Source organism: Bactrocera latifrons, unplaced genomic scaffold (genome assembly GCF_001853355.1).
Source record: "Bactrocera latifrons isolate USDA-ARS-PBARC rearing strain unplaced genomic scaffold, ASM185335v1 scaffold_224, whole genome shotgun sequence".
In the NCBI taxonomy this organism is placed as follows: Eukaryota; Metazoa; Arthropoda; class Insecta; order Diptera; family Tephritidae; genus Bactrocera; species Bactrocera latifrons.
Genome location: NW_017535786.1, coordinates 333454 through 349921, shown reverse-complemented (window position 1 = coordinate 349921; position 16468 = coordinate 333454). Strand labels below are relative to the sequence as shown.

The following is a 16468-nucleotide window of genomic DNA, read 5'->3' as shown; positions in this document are numbered from 1 at the left end:
TTTTTTTTTTATATTTGCTAGTTATCTTCGTATATTGAGTTTACAAATAAGTTAAAAAGTGCGCGCAAGCTAATAATTATTAAGAGTATTTTTTTATCTACGCAATACGAGAAATTAAAAAAAATTAATATATTACAATCGAAATTAAACCGACGGGGATGGTACAAATATCAAACAAATATTTTGTTCAAACTTGGCTATCATAATACCCCGTAATGGCAAAGAACAAAAATCTTTAATTGTTTTATTTGTTAATTTGTAAGAATATTTTAAAATATTAAAAATTAAACTAATCTGACATTCGGAAAAAATAAGAAACGTGCGTAGTAGTTTCATAATATATTACTGAACGGGGAAGGCAAATTAATGTATGTATATGTAGGGGCGGGTGTTGACGGAGGAGTAAATGAATGTTAAACAATTTTCTCTCGTTGAACGCACGATTCCAAATGTCCCAACCAAAAGTACAGCCGTTTCAAAACAGCCCGTAGCTCATACTATACGGTGGTGGTATCGACGGMCTCGATGCGAGCAGCGCCAGCATCACCGCCTGCAGCAACGTCACCATTTTCAGTAGCACTGCTACCACCTTCAGCTTTCTTCTCATCAAACTTGAGCAACTCCACATTGACTGCGACCGTTTTTGTCTGTTGTGGTTGCGCAGCGTCTCCTTCCGCGCCACTGGCATTACCAGCGCCAGCACCACCACCGGTAGTCACTGTCAATGACAAGTCATTCAACGATTTGAGCACCTTTTCGATTTCGTCCTCAGTACTCGGTGTGCCATTGCGATTGCCAAAATGCAAGTAGCACTTGCCAAATTGACCTATTAAGTGATTTAATTATTAGTTTTCGTCGTAAACCATGTACGCGTGAATGCGTAGACATGTAAAGTTAAGATCAAGTAATTAACAACGATATGCACCAATGAAATTTGTTTTTTCTAACACCAATATTTTTTTTAATCCGCTAACACTTTTCACTTTATATGAATGTTAAAATGGTTCCCTAGCGGTGCTTGTCAATTTTTTTTCAAAAACACCCGTTAGTTTACAAAAAAAAAAAAACTTGGGCTACTTGTAGCATTCTATACAGGCCACTGCAAGCGGAAGGAGCACTTAAATAATATGGGCATAGCTTTTTCTACAAATTGCCGGATCTGCGATAGGGAGTCACAAATCCAGAACACCTGTTAATTGACTACATATAGCAGTCCACAGACGCAGGATAAAGGCTCTGGGATTCTTGTTTCCAAATAGGAATAACATCACCACACTACCACCTAGCAGTATATATTTATCAATATGCTGAAGCTAGGAGGGTATTTGTGATTTAGGAGAAGGCATAATAGACCTAAGGTCCCGAGGCATTCCACATCTATTCATATGTAGTTTACAAATCTCGAGTGTTTTTCTTAAGTACGCATAAATTACAGTCGGTCACGTAATTAGCAACGCAATGTTTTAATACTTATTTGAATCWACATTTACAACTAATTTAGGTAAGTTTCAGCAGAAACATGACAACATCCAAATGATTGGTTGAGACAATGATAGGCCGACAGAAAACATTCCTGAAGACACTTGGAGGCATGAAACCGGGGTGCTATGTCATGAAAGGGTGACAAAAATTGAGATTCATATGGATCAGCGCCAGTACATTTCTATACTGAGAGTGAAATGGTTCGATATTTCGATGACAATATGCCTGTTACTTAATTCTTTCAATAAAATAACGACCGCAAATATACTGCGCGGTCAATTAAACGATGGATGAGYAAAAATATGATTTCTTTATTAAGCTAGCTTTCGTGCTGTCCAGACCTGAATAAATAATTTTGTTTAACAATATATGTGACCTGGTCTACAGAAAGGGGGCTTACGTGTCAAAAAATCTTAGTTAATTCGGATGGAAGATGAGATGCTTTTTCACRTGATAGAATCCAAAAAGTCATAAACTAGTTTTCGCACGTTAACTACCTTTTCGTAGATCAGRTCACATTTAAAGCGTTGTTAATTATGTGACCGAGAAGTTTTGCTAGATTTAAAATAGTGAAAAGTGTTGTTCAGAAGAAAAAAAATTAAGAAACTACATATTATTTAAAAAGCAATGAAATGTGAATCCTGCAAAAGTTAAAATTATTCTAGTAAACTTGTCAACTTATGAATGGTAATATGATGCAAAAAAGCAGCGTTGCTAATTAGGTGACCGCAGCTGTATATAAGAAAGAAGCTATTATATTTACCTTTCCATGAGATATAGAGTGGGTTACATTCGCGCTTACGTAACTCGGACTTCAAATCCTTTACGCGCACATCTCGCGTAATATTCGAAAGTTTAATGCAGAAATCGCGGGCAAGTCGATTCTTACGCACACGCTGCTGCCGCTGCTGTTGTTGCTGTTTGCGATCACCGCCGGCTCCCTTGCGGTCCTGGCTTTTGCCTTCAACGCCCGATTGATCGCCTTCCGACTAAAAGAATACAAAAAAAAAAAATATTAGAAACAAGAAACATTTTATATTCGGCTGCATACTACAACATCCATCACATGTTCATCTATATTTTAAAATTTTAAAGGTTAGTTCGCAGACAGACGGGCTTGTCTAAAACGACTCAGCTTACCATACAAATGCATGTATATATTTTATAGGGTCTTCAAAGTTACCTGGGTATTACAAACTTATAAATGTAAAGTATGTACCTTTGTTGGACGCCGTCTTCGGTTCGGGAAACGGCGGGCTCTGCGAGGATTACGCCCAGCAGTATTTGAGATGGCATTTTGCTATTGCGAAAAATAAAATGATATTGTAAAAATTTTAAATATTTCTTATACAAATTTGCTGGTAGTTTTGTACTTACACCTTGTTGTTCAGTATCGGTTTGAGATATAGCGCGACGTTGGATACGACGTCCGAAACGCCGACGAACCGGTCCACGGCGACGATTGCGTAAATTTGGATTTTGTTCAATATCGGTATCCACTTCTTTCAGCACAATTACTTTACCGTCCTTCTCYTGGCTTTCCTTAAGCACCTGGAGAACAGGTCCAATCTTAAGACGACGCTCCGAAAGCAATTCCCAGAATATGCCAGTTGGGCGTGGCAACCGTTTGCTGACACGTATAACCTCTGTGGGTGTTACAATCAAATCAACTGGAGTATCGTATTTTTGAAATAGCTCCTTTGGCAGGCTATCAACAACCTGTAAGAAAATGTTCGTAATATATTAAAAATCATTGGAAATATTTGATGCAAATGCATAGAGTGCTTGCACGCATAGCTTATCATTTAAATAACAACGACTACTATTGTAGCGATGAACTTAAGGTCATTAATGTTTAAATATTTATTTTTGYTTAGTTCTATTTAGAGATACGCATACATTCAAGTAAACATATGCACATGTTGTATTCTTTGCCTTGTGTCATACCTGCAGGTCATGTACCATCGTAGCGATTACTGTGTCAGGCGTAATTGAACCAATTTCGGTAAGCAAGCCAATATCTTGATCGGCGTAACCGTTACCGCGTCCAATGCGGTAACCATCTCGTGATACTACCACCGAACCAATGACTACCATATCCAACTTAACTTTGTTTTCTAAAGCTGTAAAAGAAAACAAATTATCTTAATGCACTATATAGGAATTATACGCCATTGAAACAGGTTATTCAAACCGAATGTACATCTTTCAAAAATCCTGTTAAGAACTTTTGAACTTACTTATTTCAGTGCGATGTTGCTGAACATCTTGTACATTTAGAATTTCCTTTTTCTGATCATCTGTGGCGTCAGCAGGCACGTCAACTTTTAAATATATAGCTTTGGAGTCACGCGTTCCTGGTAAATACAAATTTTTCCCAGCAAGCAGAGTTTCCAATTTAACCGAATGCAAAGCGCGATCAATATTGACCTTGATGTTTTCTATATACATAACATACAAATAAATTTATTGTTAATATACATTATGTATAAGTGTAGAGAAGTTAATTAAATTTACTTACSAGCTTTTTTGAACTCTTCGGTTTCTGAGAGAAGTTTGGCAGCTTTGTCGCTGTCCACAAAACCAGGTATGCGATTGAAAATAGCATTGAAACCGACGCCGCACTTGTTGTCCTGAATTTTCTTCCAGGTTTGAACACGTAGTGATCGTTTATTTGGCTCAGTGGGTACATTAGCTAAAAAAAATTTAATAAAATTAAATAAATATGCAACAAAAAGCACAAGCGTTATTAAAAAATATATTGTATTAAATAATATTACAAAGGATTTCAATGCTAACATATTTATAACGATTGTAAAATTAACTATGTCATCGCAATGTTGGACGTGGAGAGCAGTCAGCCTATTCTCATCTTCTTTGTCATTTTCATAAACACATTTAACAAATTGATATATACATATATGTATTTATTGTAAAAAACTAAAAAAAAAACGCTTATTATTAAAAATTATGTCATAAACCAGTTTTGCATAAAAGTGACTTGTAGCAAAAAAGTTGACGTTTGAAGTAAAAAATATACTTGGGATTCACTTTTTATGAACTCTACATAATGCAAAAAGTAGTAACAGGGACGAGTTATTACTTATACACGCCCAAGAAATATTATTTCATCAAACATTCGCTGCAATTCTACAAATCAACGAAAATATATCAAAAAAAAAGAAAATTAATAAATATGTAATTCTTAAATGAGACCATATACACAGCGTTCATAATATACGTGTATATATGCGCGTGCTCATTCCTATTTGGAATTGTTAATGACAGCTAGTGAAAAAGAAAATGAAAAAACGACGCAATGTTGTTGGCATTCATAAACGATGAGCAAATCATACGAATCATCAACAATCCATACTAAATGCTACACCAATTATGACTGACCTGTACTGTGCACAGTGGTTCTATCGGAGAATTAATGGTTCTTATCCACACAGGCTACAATGGTAGAAAAACTTAAGTAATCGTAATACCAAATTACGGTATTTGTTTAATTGAAGCATTTACATGTTTACATTCTTGTATACATATACGTATGTAAATAAGTAGCGTTAAAAAACCGTAACTAACTTATTAGAGAAATGGACAACAAAATAAAGGTAAATCCACAAAGCTTTCTAACACCACTCGCCCCCTTGAAAATCCAAGCAGTCAAATATGATTCATAAAGAACGGTGTGTGTATATTGATAGAAATCGCAATGCTATATTTTTCATGTTTCTGTTTTTGCCTATTTTGAAACTCGCTGATCGCGTGAAAGATTGCATATGGACAGCGATGATGATATACGAAAAGGTGGTAAAACAAATATGAAAAAAGAGAAGTTCACTCTTTTGTACTTAGAAAGAAAGTGTTTGAACAAATGTGGAGTATTAGGAAGAAGAAACGATTTAAAATTGTTATTGTTGAAGAATGAATGAATATTGTTATTGTTAAAAACACTTAAATTTCGCGCTTAAAAGTGTAGTTATGTACAAAATGTTAGAATCATTTACACAAAGTACTACAATAGCTATAGGTAAAATTTCATGTTTTTGTGAAATTATAACTTTRAAACATTTTTTTAACAAAGTATACATTGATGTATTTATTTCAATGTAATTGACGGAAAAATTAATTGTTTTCTAGAGCAATAAATGCTATTAACTCAAGCTATTCTTAATGAAACTGTTAAACTTGGAGTACTTACAACCGATTAAAGCAACTCTCCCTAGAGTGCAAGAAACAAAATTTACCGCGTAATATTTGTTGCGACAGATGTATATGCATATGATGGAACGTATAACAAAAAAATATTTCATACAATTAATTTTCACAATAAAACGCATTATATATCGAAATTGTTATGTTTAGCATATAGTTTAAAATAAAAAATATACTTAATTCAACTACTTACTTGTAGAAGACACTTCCGGAGTAGCGTTTGAACCATTTTCAGCAGCGTTAGCTGCATCTGCAACATCGGTATTGTTTTGATTTTCCATTTTTAACGGTTTCGCGAAGATTGCACCTTTTATTCTTCTTCACTGGTGACACTAAAAAGCGCGTAATTCACTCARTATTTTCGTTTGCTATAATTTGACAATTTTCTGCTGGGCTGCTATCGAACCAAAAAACCACGTTTTTTCGCCTCTTTCCTATCGTATGTAGCGGCACTCGTCCCGTTCGATACTATTTTGTTGTTATGCTCTTCCCACCARTGGTGCTAGGCGCACTGTACGAGCGTTTTCTACCTACGTCCCTTTTACGCTGCTGCACTCCAGAGGAAGCTAGTTGCTGCTTAGGATTTTCTTTCAATTTTTTTCTTAATTTCACCGACTATGAWGTTGGCAAAATAAAATTTTTCGACAATTTAAATTCGCCAAAATATTGTGAACACGAAAATTGTTTGCACAAAATCTCGTCGTGCGACTTTATAGCTGCTTTACTTTCTTCTTTTCAACGAGAGAAAATTTGTTTTTTTGGGGGGGGGTTGACAGAGATATCACGTCAGCTGCAGAAATAGAATTTCTTGTCTGTGCGATGCAGAGCTGGAACGAAACTGTGACGATTTTCACCAATTTTTTTTCCAAATACCAAATGGAAGAGTTCTTCATAGAATCTYCCCTCACATATGTTGTAAAATCAACACAAGTGCGAATGCGAAAGCAGGATTACTCTGATACCTTATGTTAGCTAAGATCATGTGTTAGAAAGAAAGAGCTAATTTGTAAACAAAGTGCAGCCAATTTATAGCATTTCATACTACAGGGTCGGTCAGATGTAAATAAATAGAATTGGTGAAATGATATGGCTCTAACCGCGTTATAATAAATGGCATCATTTTAGTTTGAAATTGTTTTATGTTTATTTTTCAAGTTTAAAAATATATTTTATCGGAAAASAGAAGCGAAAGTAAATATTATTATACATCGACCAAGTAGGACTAATTACAAACGTTTAAAAACCTTGTTCTTATGTTAGTCTATAGAAATGTATGCAAACTTTTTATTAACTCCGAACTACTTTATTTATCTAAACATATAGTTATAATAATAAATATATATAATACTTATATAAATACGTTGTTATTTATAAAAATGACCCACATATATTAAAATTGGACTCATTACAAGCGATTATAACCTTTGTTCTTATGTAGTCTACAGAATTTTGCACAAACGTTTTATTAACTCCGGTCTACTCATTTATTTATATAAATACGTTTTTATATATAAAACGCCCTAGATTAAAATTGGAAAGTCTTATTTTCTATATTGTTATAGGCTATCACTCTTACGACGCTTAACTTAATAAATATACTTCTATGTATGTATGTACGTTTTTCTTTTAACATCAAAAATTAAGCACAAGCAGGGAATCGATAGCGTTTCAAATCACAGGAAATTTAAGGTAKGGAATTGTTACATTCAATGTAGCTACCCCTCATCGAATGGCCTGTGCCATATGTAGKGGTGTAACCATGAGGGTCAATTCAGCGTCTTTTAAGTTAGCACCTCTTAAGTTGGCTTCTTGCAAATCGCTGCCAGACAAGTTGCAACGTTCCAAATCTGCTCCGGCTAGTACTGCAGACCGTAAATTACAATTCTTCATGTTGGCATCTTTTAAATTAGCTACTCGCAAATTTATTCCTGCCATATTACTACTCTCCAAGCAAGCACCTTTCAAATTAACCCCCTCTAAATTAGTACGTACACCGGTCGGATCCTCAAAATTACAACCACGCAAATTGGCACCTTCCATATTGGCACACAAACCCTTAACTGATACCAATTGCGAGCATTCCAAGTTCGCATAGGCTAAGTCGGTGCGCTCCAGGCAGCAATATGTCAAATTAGCATGCGATAAATTACACCTTTGCATGCAAGCATACTGAAAGAATACACATGTATATAATTAACTATACAAAAGTAAGTTTTTTTTAAATAATATATTAAGTTACTTACCTTAAAATTTATGTTGCGAAAATCAAGCTTACGCAAGTCTGCACCAGCMAGATTCACACCTTGAAAACGTAACTCACTAGCATGGGGTGTTTGTATCAAAGCTTTGATAACGTCCCGGCGTGTGAGCGGTATATCGTCGATTGACCTATTAATTTGTAGAAGTTGTGGCTCTAACTGACTAATAAGTGAGTATATACCGAAAAATCTAGCTTCCTCCAAAATACCCTCAAGACTAACGTTAGCGTCCACAATAAGTTGTCCATGCCGCAAGTAGTTGATAATTGGTTCAAAGTAATGAGGGCTACGATCAATAAGATAGGCGCCTTGTTCATCTTGTTCACTAGGTAACATTCCGTCTTGGGAGAACATACGTGCCAGCATACTATCTGGTTCCTTGCTAACTAACGTGCACAACGTAGTTACATACACCCTTCCTCCAACATTCAATTTTACCCATTTTGAYGAAGGAAAAATTTTGTTGCTTTCAACAGATACATCAGATGAATCTAGTTTAGCATTTTTCGATTGTTCGGACTTTACTGGAGAATGAGTACTTTTTCCAGATATATAACTATCAATTGTTGCTCGCTCCATTATCGCCTACAAAAATATAAATAAACTAAAATATATGAACAAATAAAAAATATAGATCATTTACTTACCTTCAGATTTGACATTTGCCTTATTTTCTTTTATGTGCAATTCGTATTCAACGTTCTCTGTTTTGATATACGTAATCACGTAAAACGGTGTGATTAGTCCCAACGTTAAAAACAACACATATGGTTTAATTCAACTTTCATTTGAGGTAGAGATAATTTTAATCTCTTCTTCGAATTTTAATAAAAATTGGTTTCTTAAACTTTTAAGATCAGATTTATTTTCAAATCGAGATCAAATACTTTAACAACCGCAACTTYAATATTACTGTAATATATATTTTATCATATTAATGAATAAACTGATAATAATATATATATATGTTCTACATACTGGAATCAAAGACAATAAGAACGACAAATTTGATATTGCTGTACGTAGCATGACYTGTAATCAATTGGTTAAATAACCGGTTAATTACCCAATAACCCTACCCGAGATTTCTACAAAATTCCGAATGAGTTTCTTAAGGAACAACTCACAATTCCATACACGGTGTGTATGTTTAGTTTCTGCGCTAAGCAATTATCAATATGTTCCACTAGAGAACGTATATCAACGTATACGTATACAACAGTCTGGTCCTACAACGGGGACTAATTGCACTTTAATCTAATCGCAACGTCAATGAAATTGTGTGAAAGTTATCATATGTGTTACATTTTTATTTCTTGTCTAATTTTTTGAAATACAATTAAAAAATGCCATCAACCGGTGAACCGAAGATCGATGATGCAGGTGAGTTTATAAATGTTYACTTATCAAATTATATAGAAACATTTTCTTTAATTTATTTACAGCGGACGTGCGCAATTATTTCCTTAAACTGCTGGAGCAGGATAGAGATCTTTCCTCTGGAATTGCCGCAATCAAAACTCTGCTAATGATTCTTGAGAAAAAACAATGTAAGTACACTAAAATATAAAGCCAATTTTCGCAAAGACTAGGAATATATATATTTTTTCAGTTGATACCATACACATTTTACACACCACAATGCGTGATGCAGTGGCAGCAATGCGCAACACAGATTTGTCCATAGCAGCTGTAGTGTCTGGTGGTGAGCTATTTTGTCGTTTCATTACACTCAGTTTGGATGATAAGCACATGGAAGAATGTCGACAAATTATGTTGCACCGTGGCAAGATATTTTTGACGAAGCTTTTAAACTCACGCAACGTTATCGCCCAACAAGCCAAGAAATTTGTCAACGATGGCTGCCGTGTTTTGACCCATTCGCGTTCGCGTGTTGTGTTAAAGGCGCTAATAAGTGCAGCAAAAAATAAAGAATTTCACGTCTATGTAACACAAGGTGGTCCAGATAATTCAGGGTAGGTATTTTATCCTGTGAAAAAAAAAATACTATTTAATATAATTTTCCTTTTCTCAGTGCTCAAATGGTCTCCGATCTGGAGAAAGCTGGAATAAGCAGCACATTAATTTTGGATTCGGCAACAGGATATGTAATGGAATCGGTGGATTTTGTTATGGTCGGYGCTGAAGCTGTGGTTGAAAGCGGTGGCATAATAAATCGAATCGGTACTTTTACCATGGGCTTGTGCGCGCGTGAGATGAAAAAGCCATTCTATGTTTTAGCGGAAAGCTTCAAATTCACACGACTTTATCCTTTAAACCAGCGCGATTTACCCGACGAATATAAAGTACATACGTGTAGCATATACAATTTAGCATTATTAATATTTTATCATATTTTCAGTATTCCCGTAAGCATTTGGTAGATGTATCTAAAGTGCATCCTCAAGTAGATTATACACCACCAGCTTATATAACATTGTTGTTTACTGATTTGGGTATTCTTACTCCATCGGCTGTCAGTGACGAATTGATTAAGCTTTACATGTAATTATAGCAATTTTTATTAAAGAAATATAAAGAGTAAAATAATAATGATTAGTGTATGATTACATTTCGAACATATTTTGATTATTTAAATTTTATTAGTTATAATAGTTGTGGATTTTAAGCAACATAATTGCAAAACATTTTACTTCATAAGCATATTATTTGATAATATATTTATGAAGATAATAGTTGAAGGTATGTATTATTTTTGTATATAATGAAATTAAATATTGATAAATATATATAGTAAATTTTACACATTTATTACAAAAACAAAAAAAAAAACTAACTCAAGCCTAATGAACGTCTCCAGCGATTAGCAGTGCTATTATTATCCTGCTGATTGTGCTCATGTGCAAATTCCATAAACATATTTGCATTCTCGTCTTCATTACTTGAGCCATCACTAGTATAATCTTCTGAATCATCATCGTCGTCATCATCGTCATCATAATCATCATCAAGATCATCTAAATCTGCAGCAGCCTGAAAATGTATTTGATGTTACAAATTTATATTTCAAACATTTAATCAATTTATCACCTGGCCGGTTTGTATATTGATTTCTATTTGCAAACGTATATCCATAATGAGAAAGACTGTTGTCACCAGCATCGGTATAGTTATTCTACTTTTCCAAGCCAAATCGGTTAGAAAGAGAAAAACTTCGCCGAATTGTGTGTTCATTTTTGATTAACTTTCTAATACTATTTTAATTCCTTTTTGTCTTCTTCATCCAATTCTTGGTGCTGGTCGGAGGTATTTTGGGCTTGATCCTGCTGTAACTGATCGTGTTTGACAATATGGACCAGTTCACCAACAGACAAAGCCTGCACTGGTTGAAGATGTCTATAGAATTCAATGTTGTTCAAAGGTTGATCTAAGGCTAACACTTCATTGTTGTTATCAGCGTCACCACTATTCAGTAGATGACGAAGACAGTCGTTACGCTTCTCAGTTAGGGCTTCCACTAAATTTGCACCTTTTTTGATTTTTTGCAATTTTCTTTCTGTAATGAAAAACAACAAGACGAATTATTAGAAATACCAAATTAGTTTAAAAATTTTACGTTAAAAATACCGCTTTCTTTTTTTTATTGTTTTAACATACCGAGTCCACGTAAGTAATTGTCAGAATCGGGCAAAGGTTCAAGACAATGTGTAGAGCTATTGTTTCCGTCAATCTTTGCTGAAGTTGACGGCTTGTCGCTACGGTTTTTTTCTGGAGTAGGTGCGAAGTTGTCCTCAAACTCTAAAGGCGCTTGTTCAAACTTTTCCTCGCCTTGCTGTTGATGCACACCGTTTCCCCTCGTACCGTTCTCAACCGAATTATTCTGTTGGGCTGAGTTTTGTACTAGCCAAGGATCTGTCATTTTCTTGCCAAAACACTTTAATTGACACTAAATATTACAACAAAACTAAATTATTTGTTGTGTAAATCGCATTTTGAGTTTGATTAATTTTTAATGAAAGCATTCAGTGATAAACAACTGGTAAACTGTTTTACAAATTCATTACAAAATAATTCGCAATTTCTTATTCTTTTAACAAGACCATTCACGGTAACTGTGAATAGGTGTTGTGCACATAATTTAGCACGCTATTTTATTTAAAACTACAGATGCAGAATATTAATTACTTTAATAAAAYTTATATTTTTGTATATTTGTATATAGCAATACTAACTTTTAATTAGTTTTGTGTTACAATATAAATGATTCAGTCATTCCTTAGATGCATATAAAACCCAATTCAGTTCACTTCCATAGTTTAGAGTAATAAATGAATAAATTATAATTTATCAGTTGTGATCAATAACTTATAAAAAATAAAATATATTTATTATTTAAAACTAAACATATTATTTTAAGCACAATGATTTTGTACGATACAGAAATAAAGAAGAAGCATATAACTCGTGCAGTACCGCTAAAAAATAATYACATATTTGTTTGATTTCCTGATTCTTGTTGAAATTAAAGTTTATATTGTAAATAAATAAAAAYGGTTGCACCCCCAGACACTATAACAATGGATACACAAGGAAATAATGCTGTGCTGCAGGATCTTAAGTTGCGACAAATAAATTGCGAACTCAATCCTCTGACTCGTTCTGATGGTTCCGCTTTGTTCACGCAAGGTTTATTTAAGATGTAACTTGTTAAATTACACATTTCCTTAAAGTTTATTTAATGAAGGTGGAACCTGTGTACTTACTTCGATGCTTGGTCCAATTGAAGTAAAATCTCAGAATCTAAACATAGAAAAGGCGCATGTTGAGTGTATCTATCGCCCAAAAGCAGGCATCCCAACAATAGAAGATAAATTGACGGAGACCGTTATACGTGATACATGTGAGTCCGCTTTACTAACTATGCTTCATCCACGAACAACTATATCTATACAAATACAGGAATTGGATGATCGATGTGGTGTAAGAAAAATGGTCAGTAACTAATTTTATTATTAAATTTATACAATTTTAGATTGAAGCTTGTGCAATAAATGGTGCTTGCTTAGCGTTGCTGGTAGGTGGTGTGCCGATGAAATTCACTATCGCTGCTGTACATTGCATAGTAGACAAAGATGACAAGGTAATATTGGATCCCGACCATTGTGAAGCGATAGGAAAGCGAGCTAGTTTTGTATTTGTTTTTGATAGTTTGGATAGGAATTTAGTAACAGTTTACACAAGTGGTCGTTTTCGTATGGGTCAATTTAATGATGCAGAATGCATGAGCCGTGCAGCAAGTCAGATAATATTTAATTTTTACCGACGAATCATTTCGAATTTCCATAACAAATCATTGCTCACCGCTGATAGTAAAGCACGTAATACAGAAGCAGAGTCGGTAGTGAAATCAGAACAAATGGAATTATAGAAAATCTAAGTCACGAATAAAAAAAAAAGGTAAATTTAAAACAATTCAACAGATGATTACTTTATTTATGTTAAACACTCTTTGAATGAAATTGTCCAATGGAACTAATGTAGAGTGGTGTGCCTTTAAGCACTTGAGAATTAGAATCGTTAACATTAGTTACAACAAAATCTCCGATGGTGATTTCTCTCTTGATTCCTTTATCGTCGGTAAGCATCATGCTAGGCACAATGACTTTGATGTTAGCATCATTCCGCCCGAACCAGCATTCGTCTGATCTCTTGCTCTTCCCCTCTATGAGTATCAGCTCTTCACGATCAACGAAAAGTTTGTGCAAGTCCGTAGCTTCTTGACGAAACACATGAACCATTCGTTGCAATCGTTCCGTTTTAACGGCACTTGGAACATCATCTTTGTAACGTCGATGTGCAGTCGTCCGCTCACGCATACTATATGCGAACAGAAAAGCTACGTTGTAGCGAACTAGTTTCATAAGTGTTAATGTATCTTTGAATTCCTCCTCAGTTTCTCCGCAAAATCCACAAATAAAATCGCTGGAGAGTCCAACATTTGGCAGGATTGTTCGAATTGTGTCCACTAACTTGAGATATGCATTTCTTGTGTAACCACGTCGCATACGTTCCAATACAGCGTCGTTACCCGACTGTGCAGGCAGATGTAAATTTTTACAGACATTCGGATAGTCACGTATGACCCGTAATACGTCTTCGGAAAAGTCTTTGGGATGTGGCGAGGTGAAACGTATGCGCATTTCAGGCGCTGCTTCAGCCACCTGTCGCAGTAACTCATCAAAGCGCATTCCTCCAATCTTCGGCTTATATACCGTACTGAAACCAGGTGCTATTTTGTTATTTGCTAATTCCGGTTTGCTATTAGTAGTTGTGCTTATATCCCGATAGCTATTGACATTTTGACCCAGCAATGTGACTTCTTTAACGCCACTATTTCGCAAAGCTTGGACTTCTTGTACTATTGAATCTATTGGACGTGAACGTTCACGGCCACGTGTAAATGGAACAATGCAGTAAGAACACATATTGTCACAACCACGCATTATCGAAACGAAGGCAGTAGGCGACTCGGCATTCAAGCGTACAGGCATTACATCGGCATATGTCTCGTCCAGTGACAGCAGTACATTAATGGCAGACTGTTGATAATGTCGCGACACCGCCAGTAGACGTGGAAGATCTTTGTAGCTATCTGGTCCAGCAATTACATCAACACATTTTTCACGTTCAAGTAAACGTTCCTTAAGACGTTCAGCCATGCATCCTAAAACAGTAATTTGCAAAGGCCCAGTGCGAGGCGAWCGTCGCTCCTTCATGGCATGCAAGTGTTTTAGGCGATTCCAGATTTTCTGTTCTGCACCCTCACGTATAGCGCAGGTCACCAAAATAATAACATCAGCCTGTTGCGCTTCCTGGCWACGTTGGTATCCGTTTTGCTGTAGAACGGCCCATACCACTTCGGTGTCATTGGTGTTCATTTGACAACCATATACTTCAAAAAATACTTTGCGTCCTTGTCCGCTATAGTTTTCAGGCATTAAGTAAGGCACGTGAAATTCCTCATGTTTATCATCGTCGGTATGTGTGGGAACTCGCTTGACATTGAAAAATTCCTGCAGCCCTGGTCCTGCTGTTACTTTTGCTAGAAATGTCTTGCGTGTTTTTAGCGGCTTAACGGCGTTACTTGCTTCTGTACTCAGCTTTTGACATAACGTGCTTTGCTGTAACAATCTTCCGTTACGAAGTAGACTGATTGCTGGTAATGCTTTTATTTGACGACTTATCCACTGAGCTTTCATTATTATTTAATTTATTAATATTTTTGAGTTCATATTATGTAGYACTGGTGGACATTGTAGTTGTTCAGCTGACTTGAGGGAAACTCAGCTGTTTCGGATATAAACAATTCTGTTCCTATGGTCCATTCACAATTGCGGAATAACTCCTTCTGTTACAGGATGTTCATAATTATTATTTTTTGTATATGAAACGTATATGCACGGTGCAAGAATTGCATATATTTCCTCTKGGTGCACCGGCACAACAACAAACACACGCAGAGAATTATTTGCAATGGCTGTAAAATATGTCAGACCAAAACCCATGTATATTTGCGCAAAAAAAAAATTAAAACCCTGTTTTAGCTGTCATTTTACATAAAGACATATTACGTCGTTAAATTGTTGAGGAAGGTAAGTTTTAAACATATTTTATAATATCTAATTAAATTATAAAGATTTATTACAGTTTTTTTTGTTTTGTTAAAAATGTATGCAGAAGATGCGCCAATTCACAATAGCCATGCATAATAGTCATTCACAATAAATTGATCGAATCAGCCGTTCATATATCACTAGATTCTGCAATGGGTGCTCTCGTGCCCTTATATATTTCTCCAAGAGCAAGCGAATACCCCTACTGTGTTATTTTTTCAGTGAGGGCGCAAACTTTTGAATAGCAATTAATTGTTGTTGCTACCACTGTTAGGGTATGTTAGGAAATACTCGTATATTGAGGCGGATATTTAGACCCTATTTCGGTGACAAAGATCAAGTTAGTAGGCATCGAAATCATCTAACGAGAGGCTTTGAAAACGTGCGATTTCGAAGGGATCGGCCCATAGGGAAATGAGCATGTAAAAAGGTGGAYATAGTCATTAGAGGACTAATTGCTCGCGGGGTATATGTTTTGCATGTCGGGATCGATCTGGGAGAGTTTAACTAGCTGCAATATCCAGAACGAAGTTGTTYAAAAGTCACTCTAGATTCGCCAGTTCCTGAGCGGTTCGTCCGCCATCGGTGGTAATTTGACTCAACGTATGCCATTCACTGGGAGGGAGTAGGCGCAGGTGTTAGAGGCTCCACTATGTACGAAGTGCAGTGCGTGTCTGAAGTCCGAAGTCCGACCTGTGTTTAACCAAAACCATTCAGGTTTCATTATGCATGAGGGATCCTGTTATCGTGCAGTGCTGCGTGACCCGACGGGCGATTGTCTTGTAAGTTGTAAGACGTTTTTTTCTTATTCAGGGAGTCAATGTCTGAATTTGGTATCCCTGCAAAAGTAATGCGGGTATGTAAAATAACATT

At 35.6% G+C, this 16468-nt stretch overlaps 7 protein-coding genes across 8 annotated transcripts in view; 2 read left to right on the top strand and 5 right to left on the bottom strand.

The window, feature by feature from the left end:
• The window catches only part of LOC108968677 (methenyltetrahydrofolate synthase domain-containing protein), an 11997-nt gene extending 5446 nt beyond the window's left edge, over window positions 1-6551 (bottom strand). Inside the window, exons 1-8 of one of the 2 annotated variants that reach the window (XM_018932836.1) lie at window positions 5897-6549; window positions 4004-4177; window positions 3723-3923; window positions 3430-3605; window positions 2860-3201; window positions 2702-2782; window positions 2246-2471; window positions 1-826 (exon numbers count right to left, since the gene is read on the bottom strand). In XM_018932836.1, the coding sequence (XP_018788381.1) occupies window positions 498-826; window positions 2246-2471; window positions 2702-2782; window positions 2860-3201; window positions 3430-3605; window positions 3723-3923; window positions 4004-4177; window positions 5897-5984 (1617 nt within the window). In that variant the 5' untranslated portion in view covers window positions 5985-6549 and the 3' untranslated portion in view covers window positions 1-497. Of the gene's footprint in view, window positions 827-2245; window positions 2472-2701; window positions 2783-2859; window positions 3202-3429; window positions 3606-3722; window positions 3924-4003; window positions 4178-5896 lie in introns of both variants that reach the window. The other variant, XM_018932835.1, reaches the window with a different exon arrangement.
• A 331-nt stretch (window positions 6552-6882) lies between these two features.
• Window positions 6883-8560, bottom strand: LOC108968676 (BTB/POZ domain-containing protein KCTD9). The gene is made up of 2 exons (XM_018932834.1): window positions 7947-8560; window positions 6883-7872 (listed from the first exon to the last, which is right to left on the bottom strand). Exons 1-2 carry the CDS (start codon window positions 8538-8540, stop codon window positions 7426-7428), a joined length of 1041 nt encoding a protein of 346 aa, XP_018788379.1. The 5' UTR covers window positions 8541-8560; the 3' UTR covers window positions 6883-7425.
• A 645-nt stretch (window positions 8561-9205) lies between these two features.
• Window positions 9206-10531, top strand: LOC108968672 (translation initiation factor eIF-2B subunit alpha). The gene is made up of 5 exons (XM_018932831.1): window positions 9206-9344; window positions 9407-9511; window positions 9574-9937; window positions 9997-10267; window positions 10324-10531. Exons 1-5 carry the CDS (start codon window positions 9308-9310, stop codon window positions 10468-10470), a joined length of 924 nt encoding a protein of 307 aa, XP_018788376.1. The 5' UTR covers window positions 9206-9307; the 3' UTR covers window positions 10471-10531.
• A 94-nt stretch (window positions 10532-10625) lies between these two features.
• On the bottom strand, window positions 10626-11156 carry LOC108968674 (histone chaperone RTT106). Its single transcript, XM_018932833.1, has 2 exons — window positions 11013-11156; window positions 10626-10955 (listed from the first exon to the last, which is right to left on the bottom strand). The coding sequence occupies exons 1-2, from the start codon at window positions 11154-11156 to the stop codon at window positions 10755-10757; spliced, it is 345 nt and encodes a 114-aa protein (XP_018788378.1). The 3' UTR covers window positions 10626-10754.
• Window positions 11075-11994, bottom strand: LOC108968673. Its single transcript, XM_018932832.1, has 2 exons — window positions 11580-11994; window positions 11075-11478 (listed from the first exon to the last, which is right to left on the bottom strand). The coding sequence occupies exons 1-2, from the start codon at window positions 11839-11841 to the stop codon at window positions 11177-11179; spliced, it is 564 nt and encodes a 187-aa protein (XP_018788377.1). The 5' UTR covers window positions 11842-11994; the 3' UTR covers window positions 11075-11176.
• A 386-nt stretch (window positions 11995-12380) lies between these two features.
• Window positions 12381-13399, top strand: LOC108968671 (exosome complex component RRP46). The gene is made up of 3 exons (XM_018932830.1): window positions 12381-12608; window positions 12667-12902; window positions 12955-13399. Exons 1-3 carry the CDS (start codon window positions 12500-12502, stop codon window positions 13348-13350), a joined length of 741 nt encoding a protein of 246 aa, XP_018788375.1. The 5' UTR covers window positions 12381-12499; the 3' UTR covers window positions 13351-13399.
• Window positions 13381-15365, bottom strand: LOC108968670 (CDK5RAP1-like protein). The gene has a single exon (XM_018932829.1). It carries the CDS (start codon window positions 15179-15181, stop codon window positions 13421-13423), a length of 1761 nt encoding a protein of 586 aa, XP_018788374.1. The 5' UTR covers window positions 15182-15365; the 3' UTR covers window positions 13381-13420.
• Between the last annotated feature and the right edge of the window lie 1103 nt (window positions 15366-16468).